This window comes from Silurus meridionalis, chromosome 28 (assembly GCF_014805685.1).
Source record: "Silurus meridionalis isolate SWU-2019-XX chromosome 28, ASM1480568v1, whole genome shotgun sequence".
NCBI classification, from domain to species: Eukaryota; Metazoa; Chordata; class Actinopteri; order Siluriformes; family Siluridae; genus Silurus; species Silurus meridionalis.
In genome coordinates this window covers 12788979-12809372 of record NC_060911.1, presented here as the reverse complement: position 1 = coordinate 12809372, position 20394 = coordinate 12788979, and the positions used below count along the sequence as shown (strand labels likewise).

Here is a 20394-nt window from a genome sequence, read left to right as displayed (position 1 = left end):
TCTCTTTTTTTGCATTTGGGTTCTATGTTGTTTTAAGAAAAAGGAGAATTTTTAGAAGTCCACGACCACATCTTAAACAGGGGTGCCAATAATTGTGGAGGGCACTGTATATATATATTTTAAATAAGGATTTTAATTTCTATTTTACTGTTTTGATGATTTTATTCTATTTAATTATGATAACAAAAATGTCTCTTTTTATATGCAATCCCAATTGATCCCTAAAATCCCAATTTGCATACAGTGGCATAATGTATCGCAAAATATCGTATTGTCATATTCTTGTCGACACGCAGCCCTTTAAATATATCATTTAAAACATCATTTTAAACAATGAGGATTAATTTCTATTTAATCTCAATAACAAAAACATCCATATGTGATCCCAATGCATGCTTTGTTTTTGTTTTGTTAGTTTTGTTTTTTTAATCTGATGCAAAATGTAAGCTTTTTTTTTTCTATTTTATTTTTAGACAAAACTCTGTCCAGTCTGTCTTCTCAGAGAGAGCAGGAAGGAAGCAAAACACATGAATATTCTGATGAGTTAACTTACAAGCAAGGCAAAAAACACCGTTCCAATTTAAGATCTAACGAGAGGGACAAAAAGAAGACTTTCGAGGGCTCTTTTATGCTGGGTTCTCTCTCTAAATCAGGTCCCTTAAGTGCAGTCAACATGGATCCCAGGAAGCCATATCTGAGTCTGGGTCCTGTAACTGTGCCTCCCTCCCTGCCTCGTACTCACCGTCAGACTTCGCGAACCGATTGTCCTGCTGACCGCCTGAAGTTCTTCGAGACCCTTCGCCTTCTTCTCAAGCTGACGTCTATGTCGTCGAAAAAGAAAGAGAAGGAACAACGTGGCCTGGAGAACAATGCCTTTATGGGACAGAACAACGAAGTGATCTGGCTGGAGCTGCAAGCCTGGCATGCACGCCGCAGCATCAATGACCAGGACTACTTCTTATTCACGGCTCGTCAGGCTATCCCTGATATCATCAATAAGGTGCTACACTTTAAGGTGGACTATAGCAGCCTGGCCAGACCTAAAGCCCGACTTGGGACTGAGGTACACAGGAATTGCTGCTCAGAAGGGGCTAACTATGAAACCTGTACCGGCTCGTGGCTGGAGGTTGATGCAACAGCATTGCTGGGTCCGGGTTCGACCTGCATGGAACACTTGCAGAGGCAGCGTTTGGCGTTTGAGCAGGTGAATGGCGTCATGGGGTTGCTGGAGTCTGTAGAAGCCCTCTACCCCTCTTTGCAGACCCTGCAGAAGGACTATGAAAAGTATGCAGCGAGAGACTTCCAGGGCAGAGTGCAGGCACTCTGCTTATGGCTCAACATTACTCAGGACCTGAATCAGAAGCTGCGGGTTATGGGTACCGTGCTGGGCCTTGGGGACCTTTCTAACATCGGCTGGCCTGTCTTCGAGATTCCCTCACCTCGCTGCTCTCATGAAAACGACGTTGAAGAAGACGACAATGACCTAACGGCCGACTTTACCGCAAATTCCGAGGAGCCGGAAATTGATGAGGGAGGCGTCAAGAGGGATCCTACGACCTGCAAGTTTAACCATCAGTTATCAGAGGATCTATTCCCAATATGTAGCAGTGAAATCCAGAGCTGCCCAACTGGCATCTACAGACCCTTTGTAGACAAGGCACTGAAACAGATGGGTTTGCGCAAGCTCATCCTACGACTGCACAAGCTGATGGACCGATCATTACAGAGGGCCCGGACTGCACTGCTGAGCCACGTGCCTGCTCAAGAGGTGAGGATTTTCTATGGTTTCAAACAAGATTGGATTGTCAGATATATAGACTTCATAGGTTTGTTTAGGAATGATGTATAACCAGGTGTGTGTGTGTGTATGTGTGTGTGTGTGTGTTACATTTAATATTACATTTTCTAAAGATATACTCATTACTTATTTCAACATACTTTAACAAGTGTCTTCATTCCTTCCTTCCATCCTTGTCAGGATTTTTTCCTTTTGAGAGAAACTCTTGAAGCAAACGATAATCCATATCACTAGACTGTCGTAAAAATGCAGCTTGTATAGCAATATGGATTTACTTTCCTCCAAAAATAACACCGCTAAGGCTGGTCTTGGCTCTGGATAGTCACTGGTTAACTATTCCTGCTCTGAGACTATGACCTATACTACAAGAAATGAGAGCATCACCTTCCAGAGTGGGATGGATACTGGCCAGCCTTGCCCTCAATATTGCTCCAATTATTTATGAAACCCACATTGTTTTTGGAGCACAATTCGGACTTCCAGCAGTTCAGCGACCATAACCTGCATAATCAGAGCATATTAATGCACACCCCTATATTTTTACTTTTAGTAACCTCTGACTGTACAAGGCATATATAGTTAGCTCCTAGTGGATAGTTTCTCCACCTTGGAGAACCTGTGCTTTACTAAAAACCTAAGCCGAGCTGCTGTGTCCGGCACCCTGGCTCCTGGTATACACCTGACCTGTGCTGCCCCCTAAAGGTCTAGCTAATTTCACGCGCCTCTGAATAGAGTCTCCTATTACCAGAGCTCTTTCAGGTTTCTTAGCGGATGCTTCACTGAGGAGAGCAAACCTGACGGACACGTGAAGCGGAGAGGAATGGTGCTCCCGTGGGCGAGTGTTAGCGTTAGCTTTGGCCTTGCGAGTATTGCGCCGAGTCATCTCCCACTCGCCCTGCTGTAAGGGCTCTAATGCTGGAGTTGGGGGAATGCTAACTCCACCTAGGGCAGTGGTTCCCCAACCCCCAGGTCGCGGACTATCTGATTCTGGAAAATTACTGGATTCTCTCCTCCACATCTGTCTATGACTCACTCTTGATGCATGTCATGATGCCTCGGTCACACGTCTTACCTCCAACCACTACCTTCTTAAAGGGGAGCAAAGAGAGCAAAATGAACAAAAAACAACACAGTGGATTCACGTTTATTATTATATTTAGAAAATACCAGTTTTTATGGTCGTATCATTTTTATTTCGTTGTATTTATCCACCACACCTTAAAGACAACATTAAACCGGTCCGTGGTGCAAAAATGGTTGGGGACCACTGCTTATACTTCCCCCTGCAGAACCTGGACTGCTCTCGCACTTACTACTTCTCTCTAGACTCTTTGTACCTCTAATGCTTAGACCTTCTGTCAAAAAGCAACAAACTTACACTTCTCACATAAAATATTAAATATGCTTAAATATAGACCCAAACCTGTTTTCGGCATGATGCAAGTGCAGGGATAATATAATGCTACACACCCAAAGACCTCCTGAATGATGATTGTGTGCCTGATTGTGTGCCTCCAACTTAGCTATTTTTCCTTGTTGGGTAATAATCGTTTGCTAACTGGGATAATAGTAAATCAATATTGTGTTCCTGACTACATTCACAAGAATTAGTTTTTTTATCGTGTGGTTCTGACCAACTTCTATAATCAGGCAAAAAAGCCGTGATTACAAAAAGCACAGAGGATTTCAACATGTAGTCATTTTTTCCAAAACGCAGGCCAACATGTTTGTGCATGATGACCTCATCGTCTACCACAGAGAGGTGGTAGCTCAGTGGTTAAGGCGTTGGACTTTGGATCTGAAGGTCATGAGTTTAAATCCAACCCACACCAAGCTGGGCCCACCCCAGTAGCTACACAGTTGTATGAATGTGATAAATGCAAGTCGCTCTGGATAAGAACATCTACAAAACGCCGTAAATCTGATTGTATTATTGTGGAAGATGGACAATTTGGACTTCACGGTAGCTTTTTGGGGAGGTTGTTGCTCACTGGTTAAGGCACTGCGCTCTGGATCGTGAGTTCAAATCCTAACCCCACTAAGCTGCCAGTGCTGGGCCCTTGAGCAAGGCCCTTAACCGTCAGATGCAAGACACTTTGGATTTGAACTAAGGTGAAGGGGTATAAAGGAGCTTCTTACTTGTGACCTGTACATCAGAATTTCACATTAAAATTCTTTCTTTGCATATCTTAGCAATGTAAGGAAGCCGGGGTCAGAGCGCAGGATCAGACATAATACAGCCCTCCTGAAGCACAGAGGGCTCGGGGCCTTGCTCAAGGGCCCAACAGTCGCAGCTGGTGATCCTGCAGCTTAAACCCTCGATCTTCTGTTCAGCAACCCAGAGCATTAACCACTGGCCTTTATTGTCTTATGTATCCATTGTATGCCATTGAGTTACCACTTTCACACAATGCTACAATGCTTGCTTATGCATCATGGTGTGACTTTCAGGACAGTTAATATAAAAATGGATGTAATATGTAATGTAAAAACCAGAATTTTGAGCCTTGGCCTGAACAACCAGTGAACCAAATACTGAATAATGACTCGTACATTCAGTATGAAAAATACACATTTACACTATTAAACACTGAAATGCATAAAATGAACAGTAAAATCTGAACAGTAAAAAAACCAGAGCAGAGCCCGTGGTAATAAATCGTAAACCGGAGGATACTTCTGCATTCTTTTTCATTTTTCCATACAATGACACATGCGATCGTCGTAAACCACTGCACCGTATTACAAACAGAAGATTTTTGTTTCATTTCTACAACCTGTTTTTGTGTTATATTTATAGAGTTTTAAGTTTATTCTTTGTACTCTTCAGTGGTCTGAGGTTCCGGATTGTTCCTTGCTGTACACTGACTACCTTCCCGAACTCTCTCGTCACCTGGCCGGATGTTCTGAAGAGGAGTCGGCTTCGGGTCGCGTATCCTGTGAGGAGCTGAAGAACATGGACCTACCCTCGTTTCATCCTGCCTTCTTGGTTCTCTGCCGTGTTCTTCTGAACGTTATTCACGAGTGCCTCAAGCTACGCCTTGAACAAAGACCTGCTGGAAAGCCTTCGCTGCTCAGCATCAAGCAGGTGTTCACTTGTCTGTCTACATATCCTATGCATGTTGGTTGTTTTTTTTTTTTTCCTTTCCTATCTAGAAGCTTCTGTCATCAAGACTTAGCTATAAAACCCATTCTGATGAAATATAACCTCTGAATTTGTATTTAGTGTGTAATATATTTTGTGATTCTGGAAAATAACCAAACTTTGTCTGTAATTTTGTTGCAGTTGGTGCGTGAGTGTAAGGAAGTACTGAAAGGTGGGCTTTTGATGAAACAGTACTACCAGTTCATGTTACGTGGCATCATTTCTGACTCGCAAGGACTGCAGACCAAGGCGAACATTGATGAGTTTGAGGAAGATCTCCATGAAATGCTAGAGGCAAGTTATGGGTTTTAATTTTTTACATCCCCGTAAACAGTCTCCTGCTTTTTGCCTACTAGTGACCAAATATTTAGTTATGACTATACCACAATAGTGGATTTTACTGATACCGATTGCAAGGTTGGATCTGATACTAGATAAAAAAAAAAAAAACCTCAGTGTAAAATTGTACTAAACTTTATATAAAAAATCGAATAATGAAAATGTGCTAAATGAAATAAATCTGAATATATGAATTAAATATTTAGAAAAATGTCATGCTTTGAAACAAAAAAGTAAAACTCAAAATAAATAAAAACCGTTATATAAAAAATGAAAAAGATGTTAAATAAACAGCCTGTGGCATTAGTGATTCACCTCTAGAGGCCGCTCTCGTACTGTTTAACGCAACCCGGAAAAACTCTCGTTTTGGATCAATACGAATAGCAGATATTTCAGTCTGTGCCAATTAATGGTCAAAATCGATGAATCGGTAGACCTCTAGTCATGACATCTGATCACTGAATTCGTGTGGTCAGAAGATTGACCAGATTTTCATGATCATTGACTATGAAGTACTATAAATGAAAGGAGTAGTAGTTAGTGTTGTAGAAAAGGGGCTACCGAAAAGTAATAGCGCTGTTTTAGTTCCGGTGCAACATCAGTGTGCTACTGTCGTTATAATGGAAAGTTGTGAATGGAAATGTTGTGAATAGCTTTTTGAAGAACACTGATGGTAGTTAGCATTCATCCATATTTTAAAATCATGGAGACATGCAGATCATAATGTAGGGGCAGTGGATTTTTACTGATAACGATATCTAGATTGGATTGTACTCCATGTAAAAAATAAATAAATAAATAAAATCCATGTAATATAGTATTGGACTTTATTACAAAAAAAATCAAACAGTACTGAATCATGTAAATGCAATAAAAATTTATGTATTCATTATATTAATAAATATCAGGAAAAAGAATAGAGCTGCATTTAATCTAAAACAAAAAATAATACTCCAATTGAAATAAAACACATCAGTAAACAGCACGTAGTATCAGTGATTCGCCTCTAGAGGCCGCTCTCGTACTATATAATGCAACCTGGAAAAACTATCGGTATGGATTTTTGCCTATAGTACTGAAGTATGTGTCCAAGGGGCTGAATATATTTGAGGAGGAGACCAAGAACTGAACATTCTAGAACGATTATAAGAATATGATGGTTCACCGTGTCAAAAAAGTGCATGGATCCTGGGAGAATAAGGATACTGTGGGTACCCCGGTCATCAGACAGAAGGAGGTTTATCAGTGTCTCAGTGCTTTCTAGAGGATGTAAAACAGCTCAAAAAGATTTTATGTTGGGAAGGTAGTTTTATCAATCGGACAGAAATGGGAGATTACAACTCAAACACTGTACTGGGGCACTAATTGAGTATGTCATCACTGCAGCCTGTAATGCAAATTACATTAGATTCATTGTGTAGTGAATGTTCTAGGGTTAGTGCGGTTTGATGGATGTTGTTTGTAAATGAGTTTAGAACCCCCTTATCATTAGTTATAATGGAGCAAAGCTTTATCGCTGTCAAAAAGTTGGAAATGTCGACAGATTTAGCATTCCTGAAAAGATCTTGCCGGCTCCATTATGAATAAAGATGTTTTAAAAATGTGCATGCATCTCCACGATGTACGCAGGTTTATTTCGGCTACATGCGCAGTTGGATCGAGATGTTGCAGCAGCTTCCACAAGCTTCCCACAGCCTGAAAAACCTACTAGAGGAGGAGTGGAATTTTACGAAGGTCATCACGCCATACATCCGTGGTGGAGAAGCTCAGTCTGGGAAGCTCTTCTGGTAAATGACCGTCTGGATTAATTTCTTCCATCCTAAAAATGCGGAATTGTCAAATTTCTTCTTTCGAGTGAAATTCTTGAAGATGTACGTAAAAGAATCCGTATCGCTAAACTGTGGTTGTTTGTGATAGAATTCGGATTCTTTACTGAGACGATTTGGTACGAATACATGTACCATTACACCCATACTTATTATTGGATCTCCCCCCCACACACACACACACAGTGACATTGCTGGCATGCTGCTGAGATCAACTGGGGACTTCCTGGACACAGGTCTTCAGAAGAGCTGTGATGAGTTTTGGGAAAGTGCTGATGGCAGTACTGCCCTGGATGAGATCAGGTAGCGTGTTTACGCTTTACAATTTTGAGCTCAACAGATCGACAAATCAAGGTTTATGTGGTGCTTAACCTGACATGCGATTGGTTTATGACTGCCCCCCCCACAGGCGATCCGTGATCGAGACAAGTCGCTCCCTCAAAGAGCTTTTTCACGAGGCTAGGGAGCGAGCATCTAAAGCACTGGGCTTTGCTAAAATGCTACGAAAGGTAAGACGATCAAAACTGTCTTTTAATCGATTGTCTCCAGGTTTCTGTGGTATCTTAAGTCTAAAATTTTAAATAGCATTTTATATAAGCAATGTGATATATTTGGATATTTCTTATTTTAGGAATTATTTAGAAATTTAGGGAAGCTGCTACTTTCGGCGTTTTTTACACCAGTAATCAGGTGGATATTAATGAGCTTCGCTTTGTCTGGTAGATTTAGCTTTTTGCTGGGACGTCCACTCCTGGGAAGTCTGGCAACGGTCTTGAATGTTTTCCACTTATGGATTATGGCCTTAGAACCTTTTCCAGTTGAATGGGCAGATCTTTCCTTCTTAGCATTGTGTTAACACCACACCTGAATGCTTTTTTTCTGCTTTGGTTGCCACATCCATCATAAGCACTACATACTTCCTTTCTGTAGGACCTCGAGATTGCTGCCGACTTCATCCTAGCCAGCGGCGTGCCTTGCCTCCTCCAGGCTTTGAAAAGTAGAAGCTATGTCAAGGTACTTTTTTTTTTTTCTCTCTCTTTTTTTTAAAAATGTTAGCACGGTTTCTTGGCATTGATGTCCATGTTCAGCATAGACGGATGTTTGTGGGGTTTTTTTTTAAGAAAATCACTGATGCCACAGATTTGACTTCATGACTGTTCATCAAGAAAAGATAATCAGATTATAATATTATGTATTGTTAACGATGACATGGTGTTATAATTTCCTTCAGATTTGAACCTAAGTGGGAAGTGGTAACTCAAACATAACATTTAGGTTCATATATACATGTGGGCTTTTCATTACTCCACAGGTACATATCCCAGGCTTGGAGGAACTCCAGGTCTTCGTCCCATGCAATCTGATAGACCAGCGGCTCACCATCTTGCAGTTGCTGAATGCAGCCGCGGGAAAAGAGTGCTCCAAGGAGCCCGACGAGATCCCTGAGGACGAGGCCTACCTTTTGATGAGCAAGCATGGAGCTGGGGATGTGCCTATCGAGTCCAGCTGGGCCCTTTGGGATGGGAATGTGGTCAAACTGGTGCCACAAATGGAGACAGCAGACACATTGAAGGCAATGAAGGTAAATTCTGAAAAGCTGATGTGAATCAAGGTATAATGTATATAAATTAGGGCTGTCAAGCGATTCAAAATATTTGCAAAAGTTTGCCCAATTCCGACTTTTTCCCACAAATTCAGTTATTTTTTCCTCGAACTTCTGAGTTTTTTTCTCTCGCAATTTTTTATTTCCAAAGTTTGGGGTCCTTTAAAACTAGAACATAAAGAAAACGTATGTAAACGTAACTTTTTAAAATTATTATTATTATTATTATTATTATTATTATTATTATTATTTCCCCAATGAGTAATCTGAAATGTATTTTTATAATTAAAATTTTAATTTGAAATTTTTGTTTTAATGTATTTGTATTTAAATGGGTTTAAATTGGTTTTGTTTTTACAGATATTTAATTTCGCCTGTTTTTATTTATTTTGTTACATTTGAATAAAAACGGTCGAACAGAAACGCTTTATTCAGGCGTTAATAAAACGAATGCCGTTAAAATTCGTGTTAATTTTCCCTCAAATTCAGCTCACTTTATTTGTATAGTACTTTACAGAAATAAAGTATTTATCAATAAATGAGTCTGTAATAGTTCAACCCTATACATTTCTGATCCACCGCCATTGATTGTTTTTCCTGAATATCTTCAAGGTGGAGAATATGTTGATGATTGTAATGCAGTCTGGCCATCTGGTGGCCCAACGTAAAGCCTTCCAGCAGTCTATGGGCGAGCTGTTGACTCTACGGCGTGAGCAGACGTCTAGCCAGCCCCTTATTGCCAAAGCACTGGAGCAACTCAAGGTATTCCCGTTCTTATATCCATTTAGAACGTGATCATGCTAAATTAGACTAACGTTTTGCTGGTCCTACAGTGCGGCAAAAAACTAACAAACTTAATTTTCATACGAGAACCACTTATGTAATACAAGTGCCAAATAAGTACCTCTACAATGGCACATTTTACAACAGTAGTCCCTGAAGTGTACTTGACATCTGGAACAGAGCTTTGCTGTAAATGCTATGTTTTTTTTTTACGTTCAAAAGTTAGCGTTGCCAGATGAATAATATTGAATCGGCATAAAGTTTAACGATGTGATGCATCGAAAAAAAAAAAAAATTGTGATTCGGATTGAAGTTTGTATCGCGATGCGTCGAATATGACGTATCGCAACAGTACTGAGACCGAGGCGTGTCCTGAGAGTCACATAGAGTTAACACAGATTAACATGGCAGAGGTAGCATGTTTGGTTTTATTTAATCTTTTTATCACTATGAAGGCGTGTTTGTGAAAGGGCGGAGTTAGAAGTCAGAAGGCACTTAAGTAAATTGATGAATTGTGGAATATTTGTACCATATTGAATTGCAGAGCATCGTATTTTTTCCATTGTGTTAAATCGACATTGAAACGGGGTAAATGGTTTCGACCTCAGTTATGGAGATGCAGATCCGTGCGTACAGTAGCTTTTTAAAACATAAAAAAATTGGCTACTAATAAGAATTTTACTTTATTTGTATTTTTTTATAGGAACTTTATTTAAGGATGTTTTACATCTGAAAAAATAAAACGAACATGAAAGTCAGATTTATTCATCGATACCACAAACCACTACACTCGAGTGTTTTACTCTTCTCCCTCTCCGTTCCTTTTTCTTTTCGATAGAACGAAGCTCTAAACTTGTGCAATAAGATCAACAATGCCATAGACCGTGTGGAATACATGTTCACCACCGAGTTTGGAGAAGAAGTGGAAGAGTCCGAGTCCATCACACTTCAACAGTACTACAGAGAAGCCATGATTCAGGGCTACAACTTTGCCTTTGAGGTTTGTTCATGCAGGTTTTCATTCATCTCCGCCTCTAAGAAGTTCATTCAGATGAAGATCGTATTCATTTTGATGGATTATAGTACCACAAAGAGGTGGTGAGGCTGATGTCAGGAGAGTTCAGGCAGCGGATCGGGGAACGCTACATCGCGTTTGCTCGGAAGTGGATGAACTACGTCCTCACAAAGTGCGAGAGTGGAAGAGGAACCCGTCCCAGGTGAGCCCCTATTTCTTTTTTTTTGCCAATTAAAAATAAATCATTAAGATGTATTGATATACTTGTGTTCTTTGAATATGGTCGGGTAGGTGGGCAACACAAGGCTTTGATTTCCTTCAAGCTATTGAACCCGTTTTCATCTCTGCACTTCCTGAAGATGATTTCCTGGTAAAATAGATTTTTTTTTTTTTTTTTTTTTTTATAAAGATAGTTCTAATACCAAAAAAATGCATTCCATTTATATTACACTTTTTTTTTCCCCACAGAGTCTTCAGGCCCTGATGAATGAGTGTATCGGGCATGTAATTGGGAAGCCACACAGTCCTGTGACCGGCTTGTACATTGGTCAGTCTTTTCCTTGTGTGATTCTAGTAGTTCTACCTGAAAGCAGGAAGTCAAGTGAAACAAGTTTTTAGCTGTTTTTTTTTTTTTTAATCTTTTTTTTTTTTTTTTTTCCCAGCTCCTCGAAATAGTCCTCGGCCGGTCAAAGTTCCTCGGTGCCATAGTGATCCTCCAAACCCATCCCTGTTCATTCCTAATGCAGAAGGTGCCAGGTAGGTCATGTGTACATAAAACCTCAATTCCAAAATAGTTGGGACACTGTGTAAAATATATATAAAATCAAAACAATAATTTACAAATCTCATAAATTCTGTTCACAATAAAAAGATATCAACTGTTGAAACTGAAAATCTGTACAGTTTTAAGAAAAAAGAGCTCGTTTTGAGTTTGATGGCTGCACCGGGTCTTAAAAAAGTATGGACAGGGCCACGTTTAACGACGTGTAGCATCACGTTGTTCTGTCTGTATACATCTGGGAACTAAGGAGACCAGTTGGGAGAGGAATGTTGTCTCATACGTGTCTAATACAGGATTCTAGCTGGTCAACAGTTCTGGGTTTCCTTTGTTGTGCCTCTCGTTTCATGATGTGCCAAATGGTGAAAGGTCTTGAGTGCAGGCAGGTCAGTTCAGTACTATGAAGTCATGCTATTGTAATCGATGCAGTAAACATCGTCTTGTTTAAATATGCAAGGCCTTTCCTGAGAAAGTTGTTTGATGGATAGAAGCATTTGTGGCTCTAAAACCTAAATATAGTGTCCAGCTTTGATTGAGCCTTTCCAAATTTGCAGGCACTAATGCACTCCTACTTTGGCATCCGATCTTGATTTTCTTAATTTGTTCCTTGTGCACAGAGATTTCTCCAGATTCATTAAAAATTTTGATATGTGCATCCTTCTGAAATGTTCATAATTTGTAGACGGTTTTTCACAGATTAGTGAAGTTCTGCTCATCTTTACTTCAGAGACTCTGCCTCTCTAAAATACACTATTTATAACCAATCATCTTTCTGACCTGTTATCAATTAACCTCATTAGTTGCAAAAAATGTTTTTAATAACTTACTCTTCCGGATGTTAGTTTTCCCAAATTTGAGACATGTTGTAGCTATCAAATTAAAAATAATTGTTTTTTTCCGGTCCCAAGCCCGGATAAATGGGGAGGGTTGCGTTAGGAAGGGCATCCAGCGTAAAAACATGTACCAAATCAAACATGCGGATGATCCGCTGTGGCGACCCCTAACGGGAGAAGCCGAAAGAGTTTTTATTATTATTTTATTATTTATTATTATTTTTATATTTATTTATAAAGATTTTCATTGGTCGATTAACATTTTGTATTGCGCAAAATACACAAATGTATTCCTACTCAGTTTGATCATCACAATATTTTATCGATCCCCTCTGGAAATTGTTAGTTGCTCACAGTAAAATAAAAAAAAAGAAAATTTGAATAAATATACATATTAAATGTGTAGCAGCAGTGAAACCGATGACAAAAAAATTAGACTACAATGACAAGTTATTGCACATGTAAAAATTTTTATAACATAAAAAAAATCTGTACCAAGAGAAAATATATTTTTCCATGCAGCTACACTGATAGTGTTTTGTTTGGATTCTTTCAGTGTGCATGAGAATGACCGTCTGTCATCAGTGGCAGCTGAATTGCACTTCAGATCGCTCAGTCGGCACTCCAGCCCTACAGAAGACCGAGAAGGTAAGACCTCCTTTTATTTGATCCGTAATATTTAATTACGCAGGTCCATGCTGTTTCTCTACGGTGTTTCTTTGCCATCATTGGTTCGAATCAATAGAAATATAAGGTGTGTGTATGTATATATGTGTATATATATTTATACCTTCGACAGTTTAATGACGTGGTGATGAAGGACAGGAATGGAAAAGTTTTGCTGGCATCACTTCACACTTTAACAATGATGGAACTGTAACGAATAGACATTCAGTGTTGAGGATGAGGAATCTGGTTTCTCAAGGGTTTTTTTTCCCTCGACACAGAGCTGAAGATGTTGAGGTTTTCATTGGGAGTGACGAGGATGGACAGGATCAGATACGAGTTTATTAGAGGAACAGCGCATGTAGGACATTTTGGGGACAAGATTGAGATGGTTTGGACATGTGCAGAGGAGGGACATGGGGTATATCAGTAGGAGAATGCTGAGGATGGAGACACCAGGAAGAAGGAGGTTTATGGATGTGGTGAGGGAAGACATGGAGGTAATTGGTTTGAAAGAGGCAGATGTAGAGGACAGGGGAGGGTATGGAGACGGATGATCCACTGTGGCGCCCCCTAAAGGGAGAAGCCGAAAGAAGACCACGACGACATTCGCCTCTGGTTTATTCATTAGGAATCAAATAAAAATAAGAAAAAAAACGTGTAAATTTTTTTATGACCGCTTTATCTCGCTTAAGCTGCTTTGAATTTTACATTGAATTGTATATTTAAAACGACTTACAACGATCTCTTTTATTCAACTCTGGAGTTAAGGGACTCGCTCGAAGGCCCAGCAGTGGTGGAGTCTCAAATCACTGTGCTGATTTCATTTCATTACGCTGTACATGATCCTGGTTACTTTGTCTTTCCTGTTTTAGAGCCGTCGTATCCGAAAGTCGATCCAACCGCCGCCACGCGCCGTAGTTGGGAACTGCGTAACTTTATTTGCCTGGCTAAAGGTTGGATTAAAATTCAAATCTTTTTTCGTATGATTAAATGAATGGTTCATAAGTGTTGCTTTTTATTATATTTATTTTTTTACAGTTTATTTTTTTTTTCTTCTGCCAGAATCATACGTTTTTTTTTTTTTTTTTTTTTTTAAAATGTTTTTTTTTCTCCCTGATTTCTTAGTAGACACAGCTGCTTGTCAGAACCCAATTGAGACGGTACACGTAGCAATCCGCTCCTTCGAGGAGAAGCGCTATGCCGCCCTGAGGCAGCGCAATGTAATCGGCCAGGTTTGCAGTACCCCCAAATCCTATGACAATATTATGCACGTGGGTCTACGCAAGGTCACCTTTAAATGGCAGAGAGGCAACAAGATCGGTACGGAAGCCCACCAGTCTCTATTAATATAGACACTTTGTTGTTGTTTTATTTCATTTTTTTTAACCCCCTTAAGTGATTTCATTATGTCTCTTATATGTACACAGGAGAAGGACAATATGGAAAGGTGTATACATGTATTAATGTGGACACGGGTGAACTGATGGCTATGAAGGAGGTATAGTGCCTTGCAAAAGTTTGCAACTCTCTGATTTAATTGTTTATATTAATACATTTAATTCATCAATAATATACATACATTTACTTTAATAAATGGTCCCAAAGCATACAGATGTGCTTTTTTTTCCTTTAAGCCTTTAGGCTCCTTAACACAGAACTCAACTGTACAAAACTCTCTCTCACACACACACACACACACACACACACACACACACACTCACTCACTCACCACCACTCACTCACTCACTCACTCACTCACTCACTCACTCACTCACTCACTCACTCACTCACTCACTCACTCACTCACTCACTCACTCACTCACTCACTCACTCACTCACTCACTCACTCACTCAACTGTGTGGTACTGAACTGTACAACCTGAACTAAACACACACTCATCCTCATCTCAATCCATTCCACCACCCATATTATACTGTTTGCGTGCTGGTTTGTATACGGTTCTCTTTTGCACATTGTACTGTATAACAGTGGTCGTGGACCGGCACCGGTCCGTGGGTCAATTGGTACCGGGCCTCACAGCAAGAATACATAACTTACATTATTTCCGTTTTATTTATTATCTGATTCTCAACGTTTTTATTTTAGAAAATGACCGGATTTTCTCCTCCACATGTGTCTATGACTCACTCTTGATGCAGGTCATGATGCCTCGGTCACATGTCTTACCTCCATCCTCTACCTTCTTAAAGGGGCTCCGGCCGCTAACACATAATACATTACCGCTAAATTCAAACCCCCAAGAGAGCAAAATAAACAAAAAACAACACAGTGGATTCACGTTTATTATTATATTTAGAAAATACCAGTTTTTATAGTCGTATCATTTTATTTTGTTGTATTTATCCACCACACTTTAAAGGCCGGTCCGTGAAAATATTGTCTTTATAACATTATACAGTAGGTTTATTGTGTTTTGCGTATCTGTTCCACACTGTCGTGTGTTGTCTGTTTGCACTCGTTCGCACACGACGCACTTTATGTGGCGAGGACACTTACTTTAGTCCTGAGCTCTGTGTTCACCAGGGTTCTGGAGGAGTATTGTCTTCGATTAGAAGGTTAATTAAACAAAACCCTGAAAAGTGCTGATTCTGTACTTTTTGAAGAAGTTGGAGATAAAGATATGGAAATGGACACGATATTAAAAAGGATTAAAATAACGTCAGTGTGTTATGATGAATTGTTGGAATCAGTTTTAAGGAAATGGACGCTGCATCTTTCCAGCCAAACCGATGTCTGAATTTTTTATTTTTATTTTTTAGATTCGTTTCCAGCCGAACGACCACAAAACGATAAAAGAGACTGCGGATGAGCTGAAAATCTTCGAAGGAATCAAACACCCAAACCTGGTCCGTTACTTTGGAGTCGAGCTTCACAGGGTAAAGCGATTTTTGAAGCTGAAAGTCACTGAAAGTCAACTGCATAAATTCTTCGTTCTTTCCTTCATTTGAGGTCTTCTCCTTTCTTTTAGGAAGAAATGTATATCTTTATGGAATATTGCGATGAAGGGACCTTGGAGGAGGTCTCCAGACTGGGATTGCAGGAGCACGTAATCCGATTGTACTGCAAGCAGATCACTACAGCGATCAACGTGCTTCATGAACATGGCATTGTTCATCGCGACATCAAAGGTTCCTTGTCCCTGACGTCTACATAGGAATAAAGCCTGAGAAAGCTTCACGCTAATGCATTGCTAATCTTTGCTGTTCTAGGAGCCAACATTTTCCTCACATCGGCTGGCCTGATAAAGCTGGGAGACTTTGGCTGCTCAGTCAAGCTGAAGAACAATGCTCATACTATGCCCGGCGAGGTGAACAGCACACTGGGGACTGCAGGTGAGGGTGTAGCTGACTGAGCTAAACACAAGTCTGCTTTTATTTTTTCGCTCGCGTATATTCCGCTGTTTAAAACTCCTTTATCCTTATTGCAAGATCCCCTTCTTTTCTATGCCCCCCGTCTTAGCATACATGGCTCCTGAGGTCATCACAAGGGCAAAAGGTGAAGGTCATGGACGTGCTGCTGATATCTGGAGTCTCGGTTGCGTTCTTATTGAGATGGTCACTGGAAAGGTATCTTCTCTCTTCCGCTGTGCTTGTTATCATGCTATTTAATGAATAGGTACCCGATATTTGGGAAATTAATTACCGCATGAAATAATTTAGTTTTAAAAGTGTTTGCCCCCCACCCACATCCAGGCCTGATTACTGCCACACCTGTTGGCAATCAAGAAATCTCTTAAATAGGACCTGCCTGACAAAGTGAAGTGGACCAAAAGATCCTCAAAAGCTAGACATCATGCTGAGATCCAAAGACATTCAGAAACAAATGAGATAGAAAGTAATTAGGATCCATCAGTCTGGAAAAGGTTATAAAGCAGTTTCTAAAGCTTTGGGACTTCAGTGAACCACAGTGAGAGAAATTATTCACAAATGGCAAAAACAAGGAACACTGGAGAACCTTCCCAGGAGTTGCCGGCCGACCAAATTTACCCCAAGAGCACGGCAACGACTCATCCAAGAGGTCACAAAAGACCCCACAACAACATCCAAAGAACTGCAAGCCTCACTTGCCTCAGTTAAGGTCAGCGTTAATGACTCCACCATAAGAAAGAGACTCTGCAAAAATGGTCTGCATGGCAGTGTTCCAAGACCAAAACTGCTGCTGAGCAAAAAGAACTTAAAGGCTCGTCTCAGTTTTGCCAGAAAACATCTTGATGATCACCAAGACTGACAAAACAAAAGTTTTGGAAGGTGTGTCCCATTACGTCTGGCATAAAAGTAGCACCTATTTTAGAAAAAGAACATCATACCAACAGTAAAATATGGTGGTGGTAGTACGATGGTCTGGGGCTATTTTGCTGCTGCAGGACCTGAAAGACTTGCTGTGATAAATGGAATCATGAATTCGGCTGTTTACTAAAAAATCTTGAAGGAGAATGTCCGGTTATCCGTTCGTGACCTCAAACTGAGGCGAACTTGGGTTTTGATCCAAAACACACCAGCAAGTCCACCTCTGAATGGCTGAAGAAAAACAAAATGAATACTTTGGAGTGGCCTAGTCAAAGTCCTGACCTGAATCCTATTGAGATGCTGTGACATGACCTTAAAAGGGCGGTTCATGCTCAAAATCCCTCCAATGTGGCTGAATTACAACAATTCTGAGTGGAGCAAAATTCCTCCACAGCGCAGTAACAGACTCAGTTATCAGTTATCACAAACGCTTGATTACAGTTGTTGCTGCTGAGGGCGGCCCAACCAGTTTACTAATATTTAAATTAGTTTGATGATCTGAAACATTAAAGTGTGACCAACATGCAAAGAAATCAGGAAGGGGGCAAACACTTTTTCACACCACTGTATATTAACTAATTTTATATTTTAACTTTTGGGGCTGTCAGAATTAGCGTGTTCATAACGCGTCGACGCAATTTAATTTTAACGGCACAAATTTAATTAATGCAGCACGCATTTGTTTGACCATTTTTATCAAACAAATAAATAAATATAAAAGAGGCGACATTACAAGCTTCAAAGCAACAAACATTTATTCACGAAAAACACTTCAAAAATATTCGTCGATTGCTAAACATTTGCTTTACTGACGCGCCAAATCTTAAATCAAGCACCAAAATCAGCCACGATGCAACACATCCGGCAATTAAAACCGTCCGTGTGGAAACATATCGATAGTTCCGTTTTTGGTGTTCTGAAGATTTATGTAAATCAAGCACCATAATTACTTTACAGCATTTACAAGAATATTTTGTCTTTGTGTTTTATGTTGAGTTTTAATAATAAACGTTCATTTGCATAAAACATCCATATTAGTTAATGTTCATGTTGATTAGAGTTTAAAAAAGGATTAATTTAAGGTACATTTAGAACATAGAAAAGTGAGTACATTAATCATGATTAAATATTTTAAACGATTGACAGCCCAAATATCTATTTATACAGAATCTCGTGTTTTTTGTTTTTTTGTTTTTAGAAAATTTTGCCTTTTTATTTTATTGAACGATTGTAGTATCAGTCTGCAACATAAAAAAATTAATCAAATTGAGACTCTGAATATTTTCCGAATACATGATTATAAATCATTTGAAATTCCATAGAATTGTAAACATTGTAAATCTTACTACATATTGTAAAATTGTCCAAGGGCTTTATTACCTTTTGTATTATTATTATTATTATTATTATTATTATTTATAATTATTTTTTTTTTTAACATAGCTTTGCAATTAAATCGTTTTGTAAATTTTTTTTTTTCTTCTTCTTTCTCCCTGTTTAGAGACCATGGCATGAGTATGAACACAATTTTCAGATCATGTATAAGGTAGGAATGGGACATAAGCCACCCATTCCTGAGAAACTAAGCACAGAGGGAAAAGACTTCCTGGCCCACTGTCTGGAGAGTGAACCCAAATGCCGTTCCACTGCCAGTGTGTTGCTAGATCACCCGTTCGTCAAGGTACGAATCACATGACCATACACACTGTGCTAAAATTGCTAAAACACAATATGGACCAAAATTTGTGGACACCTGACCATTAGATGGTCATAAGACCTATAATTAGCCAATTGGGCAGAGTCATGCCCTGTGTAGTGCCAATGTCAATCAATAGATCGAGCTGGAAAACCATTATAGCCTCAGCTCCAGTCTGCTATGAACCCGTGTCGCAATGTAACATTAAAGCAGAAGTGATGACTCAGGCTTCCTCTCGGCTGCTCAAAATCGCGATAGTCGGAAATCAGGCAAACTTTTGGAAATGGGCTTCCATGCAAATGTATTTAGTCAAGTATTATTTTGTCTTTATTCTTCTGTGACTTTTTAATTCCAGGTCTGCACAGATGAAGAATGATGCAGCAGCGGCCGTGGGATCTCTTTATGTTTACAAATGCTTGCACTACTATGTACGGTATTCTTAAGGAACTGTGGTACAAGGAACTTAAGGAACGCGTGACAGAAACGTACATCTCTCGGAAACCCGGCGATCGGCGGCGGTACTCTGCAGCGTGGAGAGCAAGTTTTACATGTTCAGTTACAGGTTTATAAGGGCCAGTTGGGTGGAGCGGTAGAAGGTAGCTGTGGCACATTGTAAATAATGTAAGAATAAGGTTTATTTTTTTGTATAAAGCATATTGTAAAGCCACACGATTAAACAACACGTTTTTGAGGGGAAGAAACAACATTAGAAGGCACTTTTTTTCATGTTCCCACTCGAAGCACAAGTTATAAACGTGCCCGTCTGAGTGGGAGAGAGCTGGAGGAAATCGCTGCTTGAGGATTTATTCGTCCCTTTTTTTGCAAAAGAGAAGCTTAAAAAAACGAGTTCAAGGGAAATGCTTTTTTTATATTGTCGTTTTTAAATATTGTATTTCTCGTTTAATTCTCCGATGACAATTGTTCCATTTAACTTCAATAAGTGAATTGTATTGGATTGGCAGACCCCTTTCCCAATGGCCAGTGGTATGCCTTTAATATATGGGTGCAGTCGTGTTCTCGGCTAATGAGAAAATGGTTCGCTTCCTTTCTCGAGCATTAACTCACTCCACAACTGCCTTACCATAATATCTGGAGACAATTTTGTTTTTTAAATATGAACTGCTGTATGTACCAACAATCTAACTGTATGCCTAAACCCTAGTAGCAAATACCTAGTAAAAACCCATGCATCAATATTTGTGGTCCTCTGTTAATTCCTACAGTGTTTGCATGTAGAGAGTAACAGTTCAATTTAGTGGGTGTATTTATTTATTTATTTATTTATTTAGATATACAGTGGAACCTCGATACTCGCGACTTTTTTAATTGGAACCGGATTTAGAGTAACTCACGAGCAGTTTGAAAGTTCGGAGTTCGTACTTAAAAAAAAAAATTACTTAAACGTTTGGAAAACTGTTGTATTATTGTATTATTCATTTAAAGTAGTAATTAAAACATTTGACAATTCATAATTTTTGTTGAGTTTACACTACATGTTCAATACCCCTTGAAAAAGAAACCATCAAAAGGAGTCAAAACATCATAGAACGTAACCACTGCGAGTATCAAGGTTGCACTGTGTATGTATGTGTAGATAGATA

At 39.5% G+C, this 20394-nt stretch overlaps 1 protein-coding gene across 5 annotated transcripts in view; it reads left to right on the top strand.

Annotated features, from left to right (window-relative positions):
- map3k4 (mitogen-activated protein kinase kinase kinase 4) overlaps window positions 1-19987 on the top strand; it is a 29666-nt gene extending 9679 nt beyond the window's left edge. For all 5 annotated transcript variants that reach the window (XM_046843052.1, XM_046843049.1, XM_046843050.1 and 2 more), the window contains exons 3-26: window positions 474-1768; window positions 4629-4886; window positions 5085-5237; window positions 6912-7069; window positions 7295-7411; window positions 7518-7617; window positions 8039-8122; window positions 8421-8690; window positions 9324-9473; window positions 10333-10494; window positions 10578-10711; window positions 10801-10879; window positions 10978-11056; window positions 11172-11265; window positions 12677-12768; window positions 13662-13742; window positions 13915-14109; window positions 14217-14287; window positions 15571-15687; window positions 15780-15939; window positions 16021-16143; window positions 16271-16377; window positions 18599-18778; window positions 19149-19987. In XM_046843052.1, coding sequence (XP_046699008.1) covers window positions 474-1768; window positions 4629-4886; window positions 5085-5237; window positions 6912-7069; window positions 7295-7411; window positions 7518-7617; window positions 8039-8122; window positions 8421-8690; window positions 9324-9473; window positions 10333-10494; window positions 10578-10711; window positions 10801-10879; window positions 10978-11056; window positions 11172-11265; window positions 12677-12768; window positions 13662-13742; window positions 13915-14109; window positions 14217-14287; window positions 15571-15687; window positions 15780-15939; window positions 16021-16143; window positions 16271-16377; window positions 18599-18778; window positions 19149-19169 — 4280 coding nt within the window. In that variant the 3' untranslated portion in view covers window positions 19170-19987. The remainder of the gene's footprint in view (window positions 1-473; window positions 1769-4628; window positions 4887-5084; window positions 5238-6911; window positions 7070-7294; window positions 7412-7517; window positions 7618-8038; window positions 8123-8420; window positions 8691-9323; window positions 9474-10332; window positions 10495-10577; window positions 10712-10800; window positions 10880-10977; window positions 11057-11171; window positions 11266-12676; window positions 12769-13661; window positions 13743-13914; window positions 14110-14216; window positions 14288-15570; window positions 15688-15779; window positions 15940-16020; window positions 16144-16270; window positions 16378-18598; window positions 18779-19148) is intronic.
- Window positions 19988-20394: the final 407 nt, after the last annotated feature.